The following is an 18890-nucleotide window of genomic DNA, read 5'->3' as shown; positions in this document are numbered from 1 at the left end:
TATGTTATGTTATGTTATGTTATGTTATGTTATGTTATGTTATGTTATGTTATGTTATGTTATGTTATGTTATGTTATGTTATGTTATGTTATGTTATGTTATGTTATGTTATGTTATGTTATGTTATGTTAGTTTTAACAATATTTATTCAAATAATTCATCATGACACGATATTATACAAAGAATATAATATTCAGGATTCAGAAACAAGCAATTTGCTTTTCAGTGACAAATCTGTCTCCTTTACAAAAATAATTCACTTATTGAACAATACATAAATATAAATACTGGCATGCTCTGTAATAAATATATGAAAATGAAAAAGGTGAAAGAAGGAGAAGAAAAAATTTAATGGAAAAAAACAACTAAAAAAAAACAAAAAACATGAATTATTGTTATGTATATGTAAAGCAAAATTATATCCGGGTGAAATTTGATCCTGAGGAAAAAATGTCACAGTAGTTGTTGTTATTTTTTTATCCGGAGGAGAATATTTCCTGGGATATTTTTTCCTTTGCCGTGAAATTCTATCTGGGTAGTTAACTTATTGAATAGTCCTTAGCAAAAACTTATCCTTTACAAACACTATGAAATAATAAAAGTGTATTTGAATTAAACCTCTATTGTAAACTAAAATGTATTATAATGGGATTCATTTCACAAATTATCATTGAAAAAAAATCCTGAAATATGCAAGTAAATATCATTCTTTTAAAAAGAAAATTATCATTAAACCATAGATGGGTATTACATCTATGATTAAACATAAGAAAGAAAACCAGAAATAATTTCAAAGATCGTAATTGTGAAATAATATCCTGATTAAATAAGGTAAGCAAAATACATGTAAAAGTGAGTTGTTTTCAGATCTCAGTACAATTATAATTTAAAAAGTAAAGGTAGAAATATAGTTGCATTACTACTGTTAAACAGTAATTGAAGAAGTTGATTATGATAATATTTTTAACTATATAAATAGTTTTGTCTGGTGAAAAAGATGTAGTTGCATATGGAAATCAGATAAATTATAGCATAACAATATATTGGAACAAAAGCAATTTTAACAGCTGGATAGTATTTACCTGTTAAATTTTATCTGTCTTATTAAAAAATTATGTTGTAAGTCATCTTTTTATATAAATGAATATACAAAAAATAAGATTCAAGGACAAAATTTCACTATGCAATAGATTCAGGAATATTATTATATTAATGTCTTTAAAATATAAATTGCTCATAATTACCTCCCTTTGATAAATTATGCAAATTTGTTCTACCTTTGTGAAACATTTTATAATAATAGTCAGGTATATATTGATTGTGAGTAACTTACTTACTAGTTAATGGGACTATATTTCACAAGGTTCTGTGAAATATTGTATGGCAAATATATACCGGTACATACTATCCGCACAACACAGATAGATTTTCACTCCTCTGAAAAAAATCTACCTGTGAAATACCATGCCTGGAAAAATATTACCGGGACAAATTATCCCCAGGATAAAATATCACAGAGGAAGAAATAAACCGTTACATATACAGTGTGAAATGCTATGGTTCCTATTTAGTGACGAAGCACTAACATAAAGGGTTAAAACGTTTACTTTTAATAAAAGATTTTTGCACCAAACTAAATAAAAGACTATTTTGCTCATCTGAGAGTACTGTTGATCCAAAAAGCAAAGTTTTTGTGTTAACTTGGACAGGAAGACCTGAAACAGAATCTAATAGTGCTTGTCTTAAATTAGTATATATAGGACAAGATAACAGGAAGTGAGATTTTTTTTCTACATCACCACAACGACAATTTGGAGAGTCTACTATGTTACGAAGGAAAAGGTGAGAATTCAATGAGCTTGAATCCATTCTTAATCGAGCATGAAGAATTTGACCAAAAAGATGTCCTATATACCCCACTCATAATACGCTGGGATCTTACTATTTTGGGCACTAATTTGTTTTTTGAATAATTATAGAGATTCACATTTTCTTATGCTAAGTTAAGAGTGTTCCATAGTTTTGTTGTTAGATATAATTTCTTTGTCTTGTATTATGATCATGCCTACTGCCTACTGAATCAGGCAATAAGTTAGTTATGTTATGTTGTTATGGTGTTATATAGATATAGGAAGATGTGGTGTGAGTGCCAATGAGACAACTCTCCATCCAAATAACAATTTAAAAATTAAACCATTATAGGTTAAAGTACGGCCTTCAACACGGAGCCTTGGCTCACACCGAACAACAAGCTATAAAGGGCCCCAAAATTACTAGTGTAAAACCTATGTTATGTTATGTTATGTTATGTTATGTGAGCTCTTTGAAATAAAGACTTAATTTGACAATTAGCATCGTTTTGTAATGTAAAATGCCACCGCAATGTTTTAAATTTTATTTTTGATACAAGTTTTTAAATCAAAAATTTATTATACTGAAATTTCCCATTGTCATTTGGTAGGCACTACTGAGACCCCGGTCGATGACATAGAACACCATTACCAATATTATAGTGTAACATAGAAATGTCATTGTACTCAGTACTCTATCAAAGAAGAAATGTTTGATAACTATAGAAACTATAAAGAGCTTTTGTCGCTCACCTTTGTCTATTTGCAGAAGTTCAACAAAGGACAATCTTCAACAAGAATATACAAGTTTAAGCTTTCTAAAAAGCTATGGACTGATTCGCAATACCCTAACTTTATAAGGTAATATGTGTGCATGTGGGGTTGTTGAATTTGTATTGGAAATGTGGAATTTTTAGATATTGATTGATATAAAATGAATGTACTTTAACGGAGTGTGCATAATCAAGGATTTTATAGTAGGATTTGTATAGTAATATACAAATCCTTGGCGTTAAACACCGATGCTTTAAAAAAAAAATCTTGTTGAATATTTAAACAATTACTAGACAAGTATGATAGACACGACTCTTGAGGTGTGACTAGACTGTCAGAAGTTATAAAATACAGATAATGCTTTTTTTGTAAACATTGTATAGGAACATTGTTTAAAAACAAAGCAATTCGTGCAAATTGCAAAGAAACAAAGCAAATAAACACGTATTAATAATTGATATTTCAATATTGAAAATATCTGTGAAATGCATAATAAAACGAACATGAATTAATGACAGTTAATTAGGTCTGTCACGGAATATAGAATTTCCTTCATAACATAAGTTCCAAAAGAAAAACACATAGTTAATTTTCCGGCATTTGATGTCTAATGCTGGTTGAGAAAAGTCTGTACTGAATTCTTTGTCTCATTTACGCCAATAGCCGTTGCTGTATCTCAGCCTCATAATAATGCAACTATCAACTCTCAAAATCTATACGTGATCAGTAATTTATTCCAGATTTCACTTATACTGTTAACAATGATAATGATTTTTTATTTCACATTCTTGATCATTCTTCAGACAAAAAACTATGAAGGGATAGATTATGGTCATCCTTGTTTCGATTGTACAATCGCAGTACAAAATGGGTCTAGTTATTTGCCAAAATCTACAAATTTGGAGCAGATTTGCGACGTTGTAGTTAGACTGTTTATTTATATATAGAAAAATTGGTAATTTATTGTATCATACGAAATATTTAAACAAGTTACAAATATCAAACCTTGTGTTTTAAGAATATGTTTTTCAAGTAAGCCATTTAAGGGGAGATAACTCTTTTAGTAAATACGCTATATTGGATTGACATGGAATTTTTTTAATTCTTTAATTCTTGTAGCTAGAAAAAAAAGTTCGGCGAAAATGTTTTTTATTTTTATTTTCTTAAAACATATAAAACCTATCATCTCATAATTTATTACAAAATTCTATCTCATAGATTTCTTTTTATGCCACACACAGTGTGATTTTTCATGAATAATCTAACCAAATTTAGGCAATTTTTCACGACCCATTCTTTTATTGTATTTCTACTTCACATTCTTGATCATTCTTCAGACAAAAAACTATGAAGGGATAGATTATGGTCATCCTTGTTTCGATTGTACATTCGCAGTACAAAATGGGTCTAGTTATTTGCCAAAATCTACAAATTTGGAGCAGATTTGCGATGTTGTAGTTAGACTGTTTATTTCTATAAAGAAAAATTGGTAATTTATTGTATCATACGAAGTATTTAAACAAGTTACAAATATCAAACCTTGTGTTTTAAGAATATGTTTTGCAAGTAAGCCATTTAAGGGGAGATAACTCTTTTAGTAAATACGCTATATTGGATTGACATGGAATTTTTTTAATTCTTTAATTCTTGTAGCTAGAAAAAAAAGTTCGGCGAAAATTATTTTTATTTTCTTAAAACATATAAAACCTATCATCTCATAATTTATTACAAAATTCTATCTCATAGATTTCTTTTTATGCCACACACAGTGTGATTTTTCATGAATAATCTAACCAAATTTAGGCAATTTTTCACGACCCATTCTTTTATTGTATTTCTACTAAAAGCATAGTTAAATCTTCATTTTGGCAAAGTATAAGAAAATTCTATTCTTGTTAGATATGTATTTTAAAAGTGCTATGCTGAGACTACTATAACGCAGAGATTGGTCACCTCCTGTACTGACCAGTCAAGGCGTAATTATTTTTGTGTCTCAGTGCTATGAAAGTATTTCAATATGCCTGTGGTGTTATATGTCTTCTGACTATCGGCGTGTTGTGTTTTTTAATGTTGTGTTTGTGTTATTTTATATTCGGTTAAAGCTATGTTTGCCGGTATGAAAAGTAAAATCACAAAAATACGGAAAATTTCGGAAAGTCCATAATCACATGGCAAAATCAAATAACAAAACGCATAAAAAACGAATGGACAAAAACTGACATATTCCTGAATTGGTACCGGCATTTTCAAATGTAGAAAATGGTGGATTTTTAGTGCTAGCCTAACCCTCTCACTTTGATGACAGTCTCCTCAAATTCCGTTTATTGTGAACCGAACCGAAATAAAACTTTCGTATTCTTATCATTCGTTTTCTATCACAAGAAATATATACCTATAAACATGATAAACCTTTAACATTATGTTGGTTTTTTTTAAATTTCATATGCAAGTAATCCAACATATGATTCATAGCGAGCACTTGTCGGGAAAGACGGTAAAGGGGTGGTACTTGTGGAAGTGTAATAATATTTTTGATTGGTTTAAAGATACATAATTGGCCAATCAATAAAGCTGTATTATAAAACTGTAATTGGGACTGGTTCCGGAAATAGAACCAGTTCACAACAATAGACAAAGCACTGATGATTTTTCTACTCTCTTATACTTCTGGAGAAACACACTTACAAACACATTGATTTCCATACAAACAGAAAAACCCTTAAACAAACGATAAAAGAATCATGGTAATTTTTAATAGATTTTACTTTAAAATGTGAACCAGCTACTCGATTTATTTATCATTTATCGGTGACAACCTATCCCATTTCCCCCTGAACTTCAAGATCTTATGGATTACTAGAGTAACTAGCATATGTAAATGGTGGTACAACAATTTCGTTATAGCCCTCTCCCTTTTTTTTAATAGAAGAGACCGAGATATTTTTTCAATTTCGTCCTGAACAGGATGATGCATGAAACATTTGCCACTGGACGTTAAGCCACCAACAATCAATCAATCATTTTTTCAATTACTGTTTTATGCTCCTGTTATCATGACAATTATTATGTTTTGGTACAATTAAATTTAATTTACATACTATCAAATTAAGATTACTTTTTACAGCAGTCACACATGTATACATTTTGTATTTTCATAGACAGAAGGTATCTCACTTTAAAGTTTATACGTATGTAATGATTGTATCTGAGACTACTATAACACATAGTGTTATAGTAGTCTCAGATTGTATGTGCTGCTCATAAGAGCTGAAAATTCCCAATTGAAAATTTGACTATATATTTTGGGCTTTCTATAACTGTCTTTGCCAATGTCATTTTATATTTTAGAAAATTTTAGGATTACATGTACAAAATGTAACTACATGTAATGATGTATCCAGCGGTTGCGATGTGATCTATTTGTATAAAGTTTATACTTCAAAAGGTAGAAGACCTTGAATGCAGATTTATGTACTTATGTTATGAAGTTTCTTTCTGTCTATATTGTCCCTTGATCTCAATTTTCATGGTTTAGTGACTTTTTAAATTTACAGATTTGTTGTCATGCAAATCTCTCAATTTTTATGGGCATGATGAGTAATAGGGTGCATGTAACTAAATTTGGTATATGAGTTCCATGCAATGCATACATGTCTGTCAGACAGAGGTCACTTAAACTTGACATCATTTTCAGTTTCTCACATTCTATAAGCAGTAGGTCTGAGAACATAGTTAAGTGTCCTTTGATTTTTGTTGTCCACAAATATAGTCCCTAGTGTGGACAGTGTGTTACTTGCCAATTTTTTTCTCTACCCCTTCCAAATTTATATTTTCATGATTTATGCCTAAAATACATGTAGCAAGTAGAGGGATGAAATTACACCATAAAAAAATTTGGGTCACAAATTTGAAGGTCAAGTAGTGATTTGGAAGCTATCAAAAGATTTCAAGACCCCCTTAACAAATTTGTTTTCATATTTTGAGTTAGAGCGGATGAAGTTTTCTACAATTTTGATATAATTTGTCCTAAAAGTAGTTCAACACACTGCAAAAATGTTATTCAGAAAGGGCAGTTGGGATTTTTTTAATTTTCATTTATTGTCTAAAGAAAATGCACTACGAAATAACTGTGGTCTCTTACCAGAAGGTCAACTATGTGTGGTGTATGCAATGAATGCAAGGGGTATATATCAGTCTGGTTGGTTTCATCTGCTCTTGACTTCATATTAATGGTTCATTTGTCAATGTTAGGATTTTGTGTTTTGGTTGGTTTCATCTGCTTTTGACTTCATATTAATGGTTCATTTGTCAATGTTAGGATTTTGTGTTTTGGTTGGTTTATAAAATACCGGTACTAATTACAATAGGCCACTAGTTCAGTCAGTATCATTTTCATAGAACATTGATAATGTAAATTTTATGTGATGCTTGTAGTAAAACATAAAAAGTTTATGTTACAACCTTCAAACAAAGACCAATGATAAGTAAATTTAAACAGGCAAGACATTTCAGCGTGTGCACTCTTGTTTGTTTGTTTATTTGTTGATTTAACAACAAACCAGATCATTTTGATAGGATTCCATGACCACTACAAATACAATGTATGAAGAGATATTGGTTTAAGGTTCCTGTTAAAATATTTGGATATCAAACAAAAAGGGGAATTAAAAATCTCTTCTATTTTTACTGGGCTATACATTTTAATCATAACCGTAGCATTTCATTTGTACATGTACATGATGGTACATGTAAGCTGTAATACTTAAAAAAATTAATTCAGATTTCATTCATGCTTACAATTTTACAATTACAGCTATTATGAGAACATTCACCAAAATACCAAAATGATGGAAAAAAGAGTAAAACTGAAAACTGTCAATACTCATATAACATGTACCTTGTGTCGGGGATATCTTATTGAAGCAACAACTATAACAGAATGTTTACATACATGTAAGTATAGTATAGTAGTTTGAAATATTGTTCTGATTATATTGGAAAGTAATTAACAAAGGAAATATTCTGGAAACACAAAAATTTTAATTCTAAAAAGTAGGCTATAACTTTAAATGAGACTTTTTTTGTTTGAGCATTTATAAACCACTTTGTCTGACAGGCATAATAAAAATTAGATAACATTCTCAATTGAAAACATTAAATAGTAGGAGGAATTTTGTTCATATATTAATCTTATAATTGTGATAATATTGCAATTAACATTCTAGATAATGATTTTGAACTTTTGAAAGTAATGATGCAGCCTATTTGAGGCTTTAAGATGGCTTGTTGGTTTAAATCAAATTTTTCATTTAAAATTGGATTTCGCTACATATTTGTATAAATGAACTTTATCTAATTCTAAATAGAAAAATAAAATTAAAAAAATAGGGTCGTCGTTCATTGACACTCACAATCTGCCTTTGAGAGAAGCATACATTTTTGTGAACTTATTTCTGTTGAACTAATAGGAGAAATAGAGGTGATATCGAAATAACAAAAGAACTTTACTACAGAAATCGCTCAAATTTAACAGAAGTTTAGTATAAGTACAGCTCATTTGAAAACTATGATAAAAAAAATATAGGTCACCAATGAATTAAAATATATATATATTTCAATTTTGTTTCAAAAAAATGACATTTTTGCACCAAAGGGAGATAATTCTTCCGAGTTCACAATTTTTTTTTCCTTGGTGGTCCTTGAAGAAAATCTGCTGGTCCTTATGTCAAGTCTATTGAAAAATACTGAAATTGTGTCGGTCCTATGCAATATTTTGGTGGTTAAATCCTGAGGACTGACACTTTTTGCAAACTCTGAATTTGGAGCTTTTTCAGTGATATCTACATTTTTAATTCATCTGGGGCCAACACAAATTGATTTTTTTAATAATTTTTGTACCATGTGATAAAGTAAAAACTACCAAAGGTAAAAAGAAAATTTGTAATGAAAAATAAATGTATAATTTTTTTTCTGAAATTTTTGTACCCTTGAGGCTTTTGATGCCCCCGCTTAAAAGCTTATCTTAAAAAACTAGTCTTAACTGTCGTGAAGCCTGCATCTGTTTGTGGAAAATGGTTCATGCATGTTTACAAGATGGGATTAACTGTGACTCATAGACACATTCTCCATTTATTTTGTAAGGGGTCATCCATAATTGTGTATAAAAGGTACACTTGGTGGGAGGGGGTTAAGAATGAGCATTTTAACAGTACGCTTTTTTTAAATTATCAAATAAAGCAGTCAGATATATTTCATTTTTTTTTTCAATGCAAATTTCTATATTAAACTAAACTATTGTGGATTTGAACTTCTTTTTTTTGTAATTTCAGTCTGCAAGACATGTCTGGTGAAGTATTTACATGAACACAACAAATGTCCTAAGTGTGGAATTCTGATACACCAAAGTCATCCATTAAATTATATCAGGTAACATAACATTAACATGAGCATAGAATTCTGATACACCAAAGTCATCCATTAAATTGTATCAGGTAACATAACATTTACACGAGCATAGAATTCTGATACACCAAAGTCATCCATTAAATTGTATCAGGTAACATAACATTTACATGAGCATAGAATTCTGATACACCAAAGTCATCCATTAAATTGTATCAGGTAACATAACATTAACATGAGCATAGAATTCTAATACACCAAAGTCATCCATTAAATTATATCAGGTAACATAACATTAACATGAGCATAGAATTCTGATACACCAAAGTCATCCATTAAATTGTATCAGGTAACATAACATTTACACGAGCATAGAATTCTGATACACCAAAGTCATCCATTAAATTGTATCAGGTAACATAACATTTACACGAGCATAGAATTCTGATACACCAAAGTCATCCATTAAATTGTATCAGGTAACATAACATTAACATGAGCATAGAATTCTGATACACCAAAGTCATCCATTAAATTATATCAAGTAATATGACATTTTCATACATACAGATATAAGACTATAAGTATTTCATATTGGTACATGGTTCCTACTAAGGAGAGTCAATTAGTCCTGGACTCATCAAAATCTGTCTGAACTCATCATTTTAGTGAGAATCCTGTTGGTCTTATTTATGTTGGTGCTATATCATGCACCCGTTTCTAATTTTAGTAGTGTCTGTAGACTACTGGTAGTGTAATTCAATAGGAATAGAATAAGTTGTGTATAGGATGTATTGGTATGGTTCATTAATTCTGTGATCGGTTCATTATTTATTTAGATATTTAAAACAAAATGTTGAGATGGTTTGTGACTACCATAGAGGAAGTCCAAATAATTATGACGTCTTGAAAGGCTATTATACTTTTAAGCAAAAAAGTATAATAGCCTTACTAGTTGTCTTAATTATTTGGACTACCAAGGAGGCAATCATCTTTCAAGACAAATTGTGTTAAAGTTTAGATATGAAATATTTAGGTTACCATACATTTACATTGTCATGATTGTGCTATCAATTGTTTCTATCAGAAATCAGTGCTTTGTATTCATACCAAAAATAGACTAATTTATATATTTTTATGTGTTAGACTGATCTATCTACAAAATAACTTATTGCACAGTATAATGAAATTGAAAAGCTTTTTGAATTCAATATGTAAAAAAAAAACGCTTTTGTTAATAAAAAAAAGGAGATGTGGCGTGATTACTCATGAGACAACTCTCCACAAGAGACCAAACGACACATAAATTAATAATTATATAGGTCACTGTATGACCTTCAACAATAAACAAAGCCCATACTGCATAGTCAGCTATAAATGACCCCAAAAATTACAAATGTAAAACAGTATAACAAGAATTTTTCTTTGATTTATTTCAACTGAGTTGAATTATTTAAAAAATATATTGCATTTTCATTTTCAGTCATGACCGTACCATGCAAGATATTGTGTACAAGCTGGTACCCAAGTTACAAGAAAGTATGTATATGTTTAACCTAATCTATAAACAAATAGTTTGTGATTCAACCTTGAACATTTTACAATTACAGAATATCACTAAATCTTTGCAAATTTTATAAGAATAATCCTCATTATACCCCCGCTTTAAAAAAGGGGAGGTATACTGTTTTACCTCTGTCTGTCCTTCCGTCAGTCCATCAGTCCGTCCATCCTATGAATATTTTTCGTCGCATTTTTCTCAGGAACAACAATACAAGGATTTCTGAAAATTGGTTTCAGGGTTTATCTAAGTCAGCTATACCGTGTGATGCGTTTTCAGATTGATCACTTGACAACTTTCTGTTTACCGAACACTTGTATGATTTAACACATGATAGCCAAGTTGAAAATTTTCGTCACATTTTTCTCAGGAAGTACAATACAAGGATTTCTGAAATTTTGTTTCAGGATTTATATAAGTCAGCTATACCGTGTGATGCGTTTTCAGATTCATCACTCGACAACTTCCTGTTTACCGAACACTTGCATATTTTTACACTATTAATAATATCCAATTGCAGCGGAGGTATCATCAGTGAGCAGTAGCTCGCAGTTTCACTTGTTTTATCCTAATTTTAAAATGGTTTCTTTTTTTGGCAATGATCCTAGAACCCAATTAGAAATTATGTTTTAATTTGATTCTATGGAACACTTTCTGAAGTCAATGTCTTGATTGGACAAATGTGTAAAGGGTACAAGTTTTAAATATACTTTAGTATTATTTCTCAGTTGAATGGAAAACATACAAACGTTTTTGAATTTCTTGTGATCATTCTTTACTTTAAGTTTTCCTTAAAAAAAAGCCAACACCCACAGTGGAATTTGTTGATTCTGTGCAGATTCTGTAGAAATGAACAAACAAACAAAAATTGTATATATATCAAACAATTAAAAGGATATAGGTTTTTAACACACATTTGCACAAAGCTACGATATATTCATACATTTGTATAAATTTACTTCCACAGAAGAAGCAAAACGTAAAGAAAAGTTTTATAAAGCAAGAGGAATAAAACCAGAACCAACAGGTGAGCTAATTATTTATTAAAGCATTGTCACTTATTTATTATGTGAAAGTTTCAAATTATAAGATTTTAACATCATGTAATATAACTTCATGTATCAAATTGAGTACAGATAAAAAAATGAAATAAAATATAACTGATCAATGAGTTCTGAAATAGGTTATGTTTTAATAACATGATTTGGTCAGACAGGTCATTTGTGTGTATTTGATACCAATTTGAAAGATAAGACAACCTAAATTATTTTTGTATTTCCTTAAACATGTAGAGATCCATAGTTCTACATTGAAAATGTTTTTCACATTTGATCAAGAACTGTAACTGGAAGTAATCAGCCTTTGATGTCAAAATAATGTAGTATCCATCCATGACACAAGATCAGTTAATGCACAACATCAACCTAAAATCCACACAAAAAGCAAAGAAACAGCACTTTTATTGCTGTTTATCTTCTCAAAGTCACAGTGAGCTTTCAACTCGGAGCAAAACAAATCTCACCTTACTGCAAGTTTAAGACTGGCCCTAGCGCCATCTTGTGCAGAATTCATTGCAAACTAGTTTGGATAGACTTTGTAAGATGTAACACCGCCCAATCCATCATGGTCACAAAAGAATATACTGGAAAGAAATACATATTTAAAACAATAGTTCCTACATGTATAGGTAAGTATTAAACTATGTATCATATATTTTAGTAATTTTAAAAGGTATTAGATGAAAGGTGAAGTACTAGCTGGGGAAAAGTTTTGTATAGCTTTAATAGATATTATATTTTTACTTGTATCATTGTAGAAGAACCTCTATTAAATGAAACAGAAATTAAAAAAGAACCAGTAGAAAAAGAAGAAAACAATGACTATCATAGAAATGATGAACAAGTGAATGTATGTTTAGAAGGACAGGATCTAGATATGAAATGTCTACGCAGGAAATTCTTACGATTATCTTCACAAGCAACAGTTAGCCATCTAAAGAAATTCATTGCACTCAAATTATTTGATGATATTAAGAGATTTACAGATGTAAGTAGTCTACAAATACAAAATTATTTGATGATATTAAGAGATTTACAGATGTAAGTAGTCTACAAAATAGTAAAAAAAATACAAACGTCTTTTCATTTTAGTTGATATTTTGATTGGTACACCATTATAATATTTATGCATGTTTAATTTTAATTGTACAAATATTTGTTACTATTTTGATAACTTAACTTTGACTCCTAAATTGATGGTTGAGAATTTATTTGCCTCCATATGAAATTTAAAAGGTTTTAGAATAACCAGCAAAGACCATGTTAAATATTGTGGATATGATTTGAATTTAAGAAATTGTTGTTGGTAAAGTACAGTGTAGGTGCCTAATAAAAGAGAAGCGATGCAGCAATTCATATTTATTAATACTGAATAATATCAAACGTGAATCTCTCATGTTATCATTGCGAAAAAGAATAAAAAAATTCTAAAGCTCTTTACAGATTTTAGTAAAGTTTATTGTTCATAAATGTTTACCAAGATTATGTAAACACTTGAAGATGAAATGTTCAACACATGCTTATTATGATTTGAACTTTACTGATAGTGAAAGTAGTAGTTTTTCATTAAATGTTCATTGTTCAATTTCAGATCGAGATTTTGTGTAATGATGAACTGTTAGGGAAATATCATACACTTAAATTTGTAGCAATAACAAGAAAAAGACAAAAGGTAAGAAATTTCTGGATTAATAAATCTTCTTTTCAGTAAATTGTTATGATTTAAAGTTGATCTTAATTTTATGAAATGATTTCTTAGTTCACAGAATGATTCTATATCATTTTTAAATAAAATTCATAACTTGTTGAAATATGTTAAAATGCAACAGTATTCAAAGTCAACTTTATTGTGAAAATATAAATTTTGCACAATTTTTCTTCAAACTTTAAGCTGTAATAGTGTTAAGAGATTTGAATTTATTGTTGAATTCAAGCTATCAATGGGAGATAATCAAAATACAAACCCTAAGGGAGATAAATTGATACTGCAATTATTGCAAACATACAAATCTTATGAATATGTCAAGTATAAATCATTTATGTTACTTATTTGTTTTTTTTTTCCTAGGATGGACCACTAGTTCTACATTACAGACCAAAAACTATTGAATACTGATGAGAAGACTTCCAAGTGGTTTATTTCCTGTTCTTTATAGACAAATACATATGCATGAAGAACCTGAAGGACATTATTAGACTCCAAAGCATTCATTGCTGTGTAAAATAAAACTTCAGTTTAATATTCATTTTGAATAAGGTGACTTTGAATCAAATGTATTTTACTAAAGGATTGCAGATAACTAAAGTCATTTTGACAATACATTGATTGACAATTTCAGTCAAGCATATAAGTGATATAAGTTTGCTTTCTTGGAGTTTTCACATGTTTAAATATACTTCCTCTTATTTATTGTTTTGTATTTATGCAATATATATTTATTGAATTAATGTTTTTTTATGATATTTTCTTTTTGCAAAAAACTGATGTTTATAAATAGTTTATAATCTTTGGATTAAGATTTATTTATTTTGAACTAGCAGAAAAGTTGTGTAGTTTCAAGAGAAATTTTATTTGATATAAATAATATTATGCTAATTACAGAACTTTTATTTAGAAAAAAAATAACAACTATTTTTATGATCAGTCAATCTCGGCTATTACTGCAAATTTTCAACTGATCCACTATGGCTGAAAGGAATTTCTAAAACAATGCAAAATACAAACAAATGTTAAAATTATGAGAAAAAACTTGGCTTGTGCAGTTCTAAATGTCTAATTTAATGAATGTTTTTTCTTTCCCCTGATTATAAATGCTCTTCTGTATTATAATTTCTTAACAATGTTGTATTCAACAACAGCTAAACGAAAACATATCGAAGTATTTCAGTATTTTAGTCTAAAGCTTAAACTTAGTATGGCCCAAATAAAAGTAGTTGTGATCAGGGTTTCCCTTCTTGATTTATTTTTTATTCCTAAAAATGCCTACTCTAATGTTTTAATTGTCACCTTTTGTAGAGAGTATTGACAAAATAATAGATTGTCCTTATTTGAAAATTGAATTAAAGAAAAGAAATTTCTTCCTCCTTTCCATTGTTTTTTGTTTTTAAAGAAGTGTGTCCTAAACACTATTTTTTGTTTTTTTGGCCTTAATTAATGAAGTAGTTAAGAGTTTATCAATGGTGCTTGTTCCATGAGGTAACATGTTAATTTGTGTATAAATATTCTTTATATATTAGTTTTATTCTTTGATTTGGAGTAGTTCAGGGATCATTGTAATCTGTGTTTTAACAGATGTAGACTGTTGCTAGTATAAATTTATCTAGTACAACTTATTTATACACAGAGGATTGCTAACTGTACAGTCATTTCTAATTTTTATACGACCGCAAATTTTGAAAAAATTTTCGTCGTATATTGCTATCACGTTGGCGTCGTCGTCGTCGTCGTCGTCCGAATACTTTTAGTTTTCGCACTCTAACTTTAGTAAAAGTGAATAGAAATCTATGAAATTTTAACACAAGGTTTATGACCACAAAAGGAAGGTTGGTATTGATTTTGGGAGTTTTGGTCCCAACATTTTAGGAATTAGGGGCCAAAAAGGGCCCAAATAAGCATTTTCTTGGTTTTCGCGCTATAACTTTAGTTTAAGTTAATAGAAATCTATGAAATTTTGACACAAGGTTTATGACCACAAAAGAAAGGTTGGGATTGATTTTGGGAGTTTTGGTTTCAACAGTTTAGGAATTAGGGGCCAAAAAAGGGCCCAAATAAGCATTATTCTTGGTTTTCGCACAATAACTTTAGTTTAAGTTAATAGAAATCAATGAAATTTAAACACAATGTTTATGACCACAAAAGGAAGGTTGGTATTGATTTTGGGAGTTTTGGTCCTAACAGTTTAGGAAAAAGGGGCCCAAAGGGTCCAAAATTAAACTTTGTTTGATTTCATCAAGAATTGAATAATTAGGGTTCTTTGATATGCGGAATCTAACTGTGTATGTAGATTCTTAATTTTTGGTCCATTTTCAAATTGGTCTACATTAAGGTCCAAAGGGTCCAAAATTAAACTTAGTTTGATTTTGACAAAAAATTAATCGGTTGGGTTCTTTGATATGCTGAATCTAAAAATGTATTTAGATTCTTGATTATTGGCCCAGTTTTCAAGTTGGTCCAAATCGGGGTCCAAAATTAAACTTTGTTCGATTTCATTAAAAATTGAATAAATGGGGTTCTTTGATATGCCAAATCTAACTGTGTATGTAGATTCTTCATTTTTGGTCCTGTTTTCAAATTGGTCTACATCAAAGTCCTAAGGGTCCAAAATTAAATTTAGTTTGATTTTAACAAAAATTGAAATCTTGGGGTTCTTTGATATGCTGAATCCAAACATGTACTTAGATGTTTGATTATGGGCCCAGTTTTCAAGTTGGTCCAAATCAGGATCTAAAATATTATATTAAGTATTGTGCAATAGCAAGTCTTTTCAATTGCACAGTATTGCACAATGGCAAGAAATATCTAATTGCACAATATTGTGAAATAGCAATATTTTTTTTAATTAGAGTTATCTTTCTTTGTCCAGAATAGTAAGCAAGAAATATCTAATTACACAATATTGTGAAATAGCAATATTTTTTTTTAATTGGAGTTATCTTTCTTTGTCCAGAATCAACTCAAATCTTTGTGATATACAATGTATATTAACTTTTTACTACCAACTGATAAATTAAAATAATCTTTACCATTCAGTGATAACAAGCAGTTTTTTTACATCTTAATATTTTATGATGTATTTAAATGAGTAGTTATTGTTGCAAACTCCATTAGAAATTTAATTGAGATTAATTTGGAATAAGGGAAAGGGGGATGTGTTAAAAAAAATTGGGTTCAATTTTCTCATTTGAAATGAAATTTCATAAATAAAATGAAGATTTCTTCAAACATTTGTTTGAGAGGATTAATATTCAACAGCATAGTGAATTGCTCTAAGAGAAAACAAAAAAATTAAGTTCATTAGAACACATTCATTCTGTGTCAGAAACCTATGCTGTGTCAACTATTTAATCACAATCCAAATTTAGAGCTGAATCCAGCTTGAATGTTGTGTCCATACTTGCCCCAACCTTTCAGGGTTCAACCTCTGCGGTCGTATAAAGCTACGCCCTGCGGAGCATCTGGTTATTTGTTTGAGGTAAATCATCCCTTTAATTTAAGTGAATTATTTATATGTTAAAAAAAATTGAAACATAATTTCCTGTGTTATGTCCTTATTATCTACAAAGTTTCATGAAATTCTGTTCTATGGTTTCAGAGGAGTTGCCACGACAAGAACAGGAATGGGTCTAAACATAATACTTTGTTCCGTGCAGTACATAATCATCTTTACAAAATGATCCTGGTGATATAATAAGTATTCATTAATGCAAAATGATCCTAGAAATAGAACCACTATTTTTTATTCAAGCGTCACTGATGAGTCTTTTTAAGACGAAATGCACGTCTGGCGTAAATATAAAATTTTGATCCTGGTATCTATGATGAGTTTATTTTCACATAATAATGCTAAAAAATTATTTGTTCTAGTTAATTCCAATACACTGCATTTTCATTTTATTTCAGAACTCAAATGTTTCATTGCCAAAAAAAACCTTTTAATAACATTCATTGTTTTGTTTATTTGTTGTACGTGCAGTTGTACTTTACATGGCTGTGGTACGCTTTTTATGTAAAACCTGATCATGCAAGTTTAATGTACAGAATCATTGACATTTTATATTCATATTATTAAAAATTGTTGATAATTTTTAGGCTTGTTTTATCATTTGTTTTCACGATATTCTTACTTGGTTGGCTTATTCATACAATGAGACATATGACATTTTTACAATTTAAATTCACATTATTTTTTAATTGCATAAGAAATAACAATAAATCACTCACAAAAATTGGTTCATTCACAGAATTCCGAATGAGTAGTTCATAACAATGTACAAAAAAAAACCAATCAAAAAGGTATTAACAAATGTAATCTAGTCTTTATCCTTAAATGCTTAAATTTGGAATTGTTTTTGAAAAGAAAGGACATGTTGTAACAATTCATGACACAAAATCACTACCTGCACACGAAAAACTAGAAGGAAAGGAAAATCCTTTTTCTTGGGATTCTTCATAGTAAAGCTTTCAACACTGAGAAAATAAACTACAAAACTAATTGCCTCAATGCAAGACAGCCACTAGCACCAATATGAACAGAACTCTGCTATATTTATGCATTGAAGAATATGATCCCATTTTGCAGAAGCAGTTGTTGCTTTTTATTGTTATTTTTCTCCATATGAGTGTAAGTTTTTTGTTCAATCTTTTGTGATGTGTTTATCATATGTTCATAACTTAAAAGTATCTGAGGAATGTGTCAAAGAGTCAACAGCCTGACCAAAGAGCAGTAAACAGCCTAAGGCTATGGAACGCCATGACTGCCTTATGTTGATGATCAGCATTATATGCAGTGGTCACAGTATTATATGAAGTGCTCACATCATTATATGCAGTGTTCAATGGGTCTTCAATATGGAAAGAAAATCAGGCATCCTGAGAATCAATTCAGCTGGCCTCCTTGTTAAGAATGTGTATTAGTTCAGCAAAGAAAGATGTCACACTTAACTGAAACATAATTCCAAAATTAAAAAAACATAAAAGACTAACAAAGGATTGAGACTCCTGACTTTTGACAGTACTCAAAGCATCCCACCTGTCTTCTAAAACCAATTCTGTCTGGCCAACATATTTGATAGATGTAAAAAACAAAACAAAAAACCTTAATGTGACGGAGAACAATTGCAACACATGTTTGGGTGTACAGAAGCCAGTTCTTGTATAAATCTGTAATGAAGTGACCTAATTGGATAAAGGAGAAGAAAACAAGATTGGAACAATATATCATGTTTCTAAGATGTAATGTAAAGCAGTATTTGGGTAAATCTGTAATGAAGTGCACTACAGTTAGTATTTAGGAAAATCAGGAATGCAGGGACCTACTCAGCCTACTGGCATAAAGGAGAATAAAACATGATTGGGACAAGATATTATTTCTCTAAGATACTGTGTTCTTGCAATCATGCTATTAAGAATGTGAGTAAAGGTGTAATACCACCATTGATTTTCCCCTATTAGTCTCTGTTAAATTAGCACTTTTCAAAAAAATTGTGCAGAATTTATCTTTGTTTCAAATTAAGAAATACTTGGC

At 29.8% G+C, this 18890-nt stretch overlaps 1 protein-coding gene across 2 annotated transcripts; it reads left to right on the top strand.

The window, feature by feature from the left end:
- The first annotated feature begins 5211 nt into the window (after nt 1–5211).
- LOC134716012 (polycomb group RING finger protein 3-like) lies at nt 5212–14474 on the top strand. 2 transcript variants are annotated; one of them, XM_063578671.1, is made up of 8 exons: nt 5212–5369; nt 7439–7578; nt 8955–9051; nt 10511–10566; nt 11556–11615; nt 12405–12634; nt 13238–13318; nt 13715–14472. In XM_063578671.1, exons 2-8 carry the CDS (start codon nt 7470–7472, stop codon nt 13760–13762), a joined length of 681 nt encoding a protein of 226 aa, XP_063434741.1. In that variant the 5' UTR covers nt 5212–5369; nt 7439–7469; the 3' UTR covers nt 13763–14472. The 2 variants fall into 2 exon arrangements, with proteins under 2 accessions (XP_063434741.1, XP_063434742.1); XM_063578672.1 differs by lacking the exon at nt 5212–5369 and having other exon boundaries at nt 13715–14474.
- Nucleotides 14475–18890: the final 4416 nt, after the last annotated feature.

The sequence above is a fragment of the Mytilus trossulus genome, chromosome 4, assembly GCF_036588685.1.
Source record: "Mytilus trossulus isolate FHL-02 chromosome 4, PNRI_Mtr1.1.1.hap1, whole genome shotgun sequence".
Lineage (NCBI taxonomy): Eukaryota > Metazoa > Mollusca > Bivalvia > Mytilida > Mytilidae > Mytilus > Mytilus trossulus.
The sequence above is the reverse complement of the archived record's forward strand: the minus strand, read 5'-3'. Positions and strand labels throughout refer to the sequence as shown.

Bases quoted from the DNA above. Each gene is read 5' to 3' on its own strand.
- LOC134716012 (XM_063578672.1), top strand. From the start codon at position 7,470: ATGATGGAAAAAAGAGTAAAACTGAAAACTGTCAATACTCATATAACA. The intron at 7,579-8,954 runs GTAAGTATAGTA...TTGTAATTTCAG, and splicing joins AACAGAATGTTTACATACAT to TCTGCAAGACATGTCTGGTG. The intron at 9,052-10,510 runs GTAACATAACAT...TTTCATTTTCAG, and splicing joins CATCCATTAAATTATATCAG to TCATGACCGTACCATGCAAG.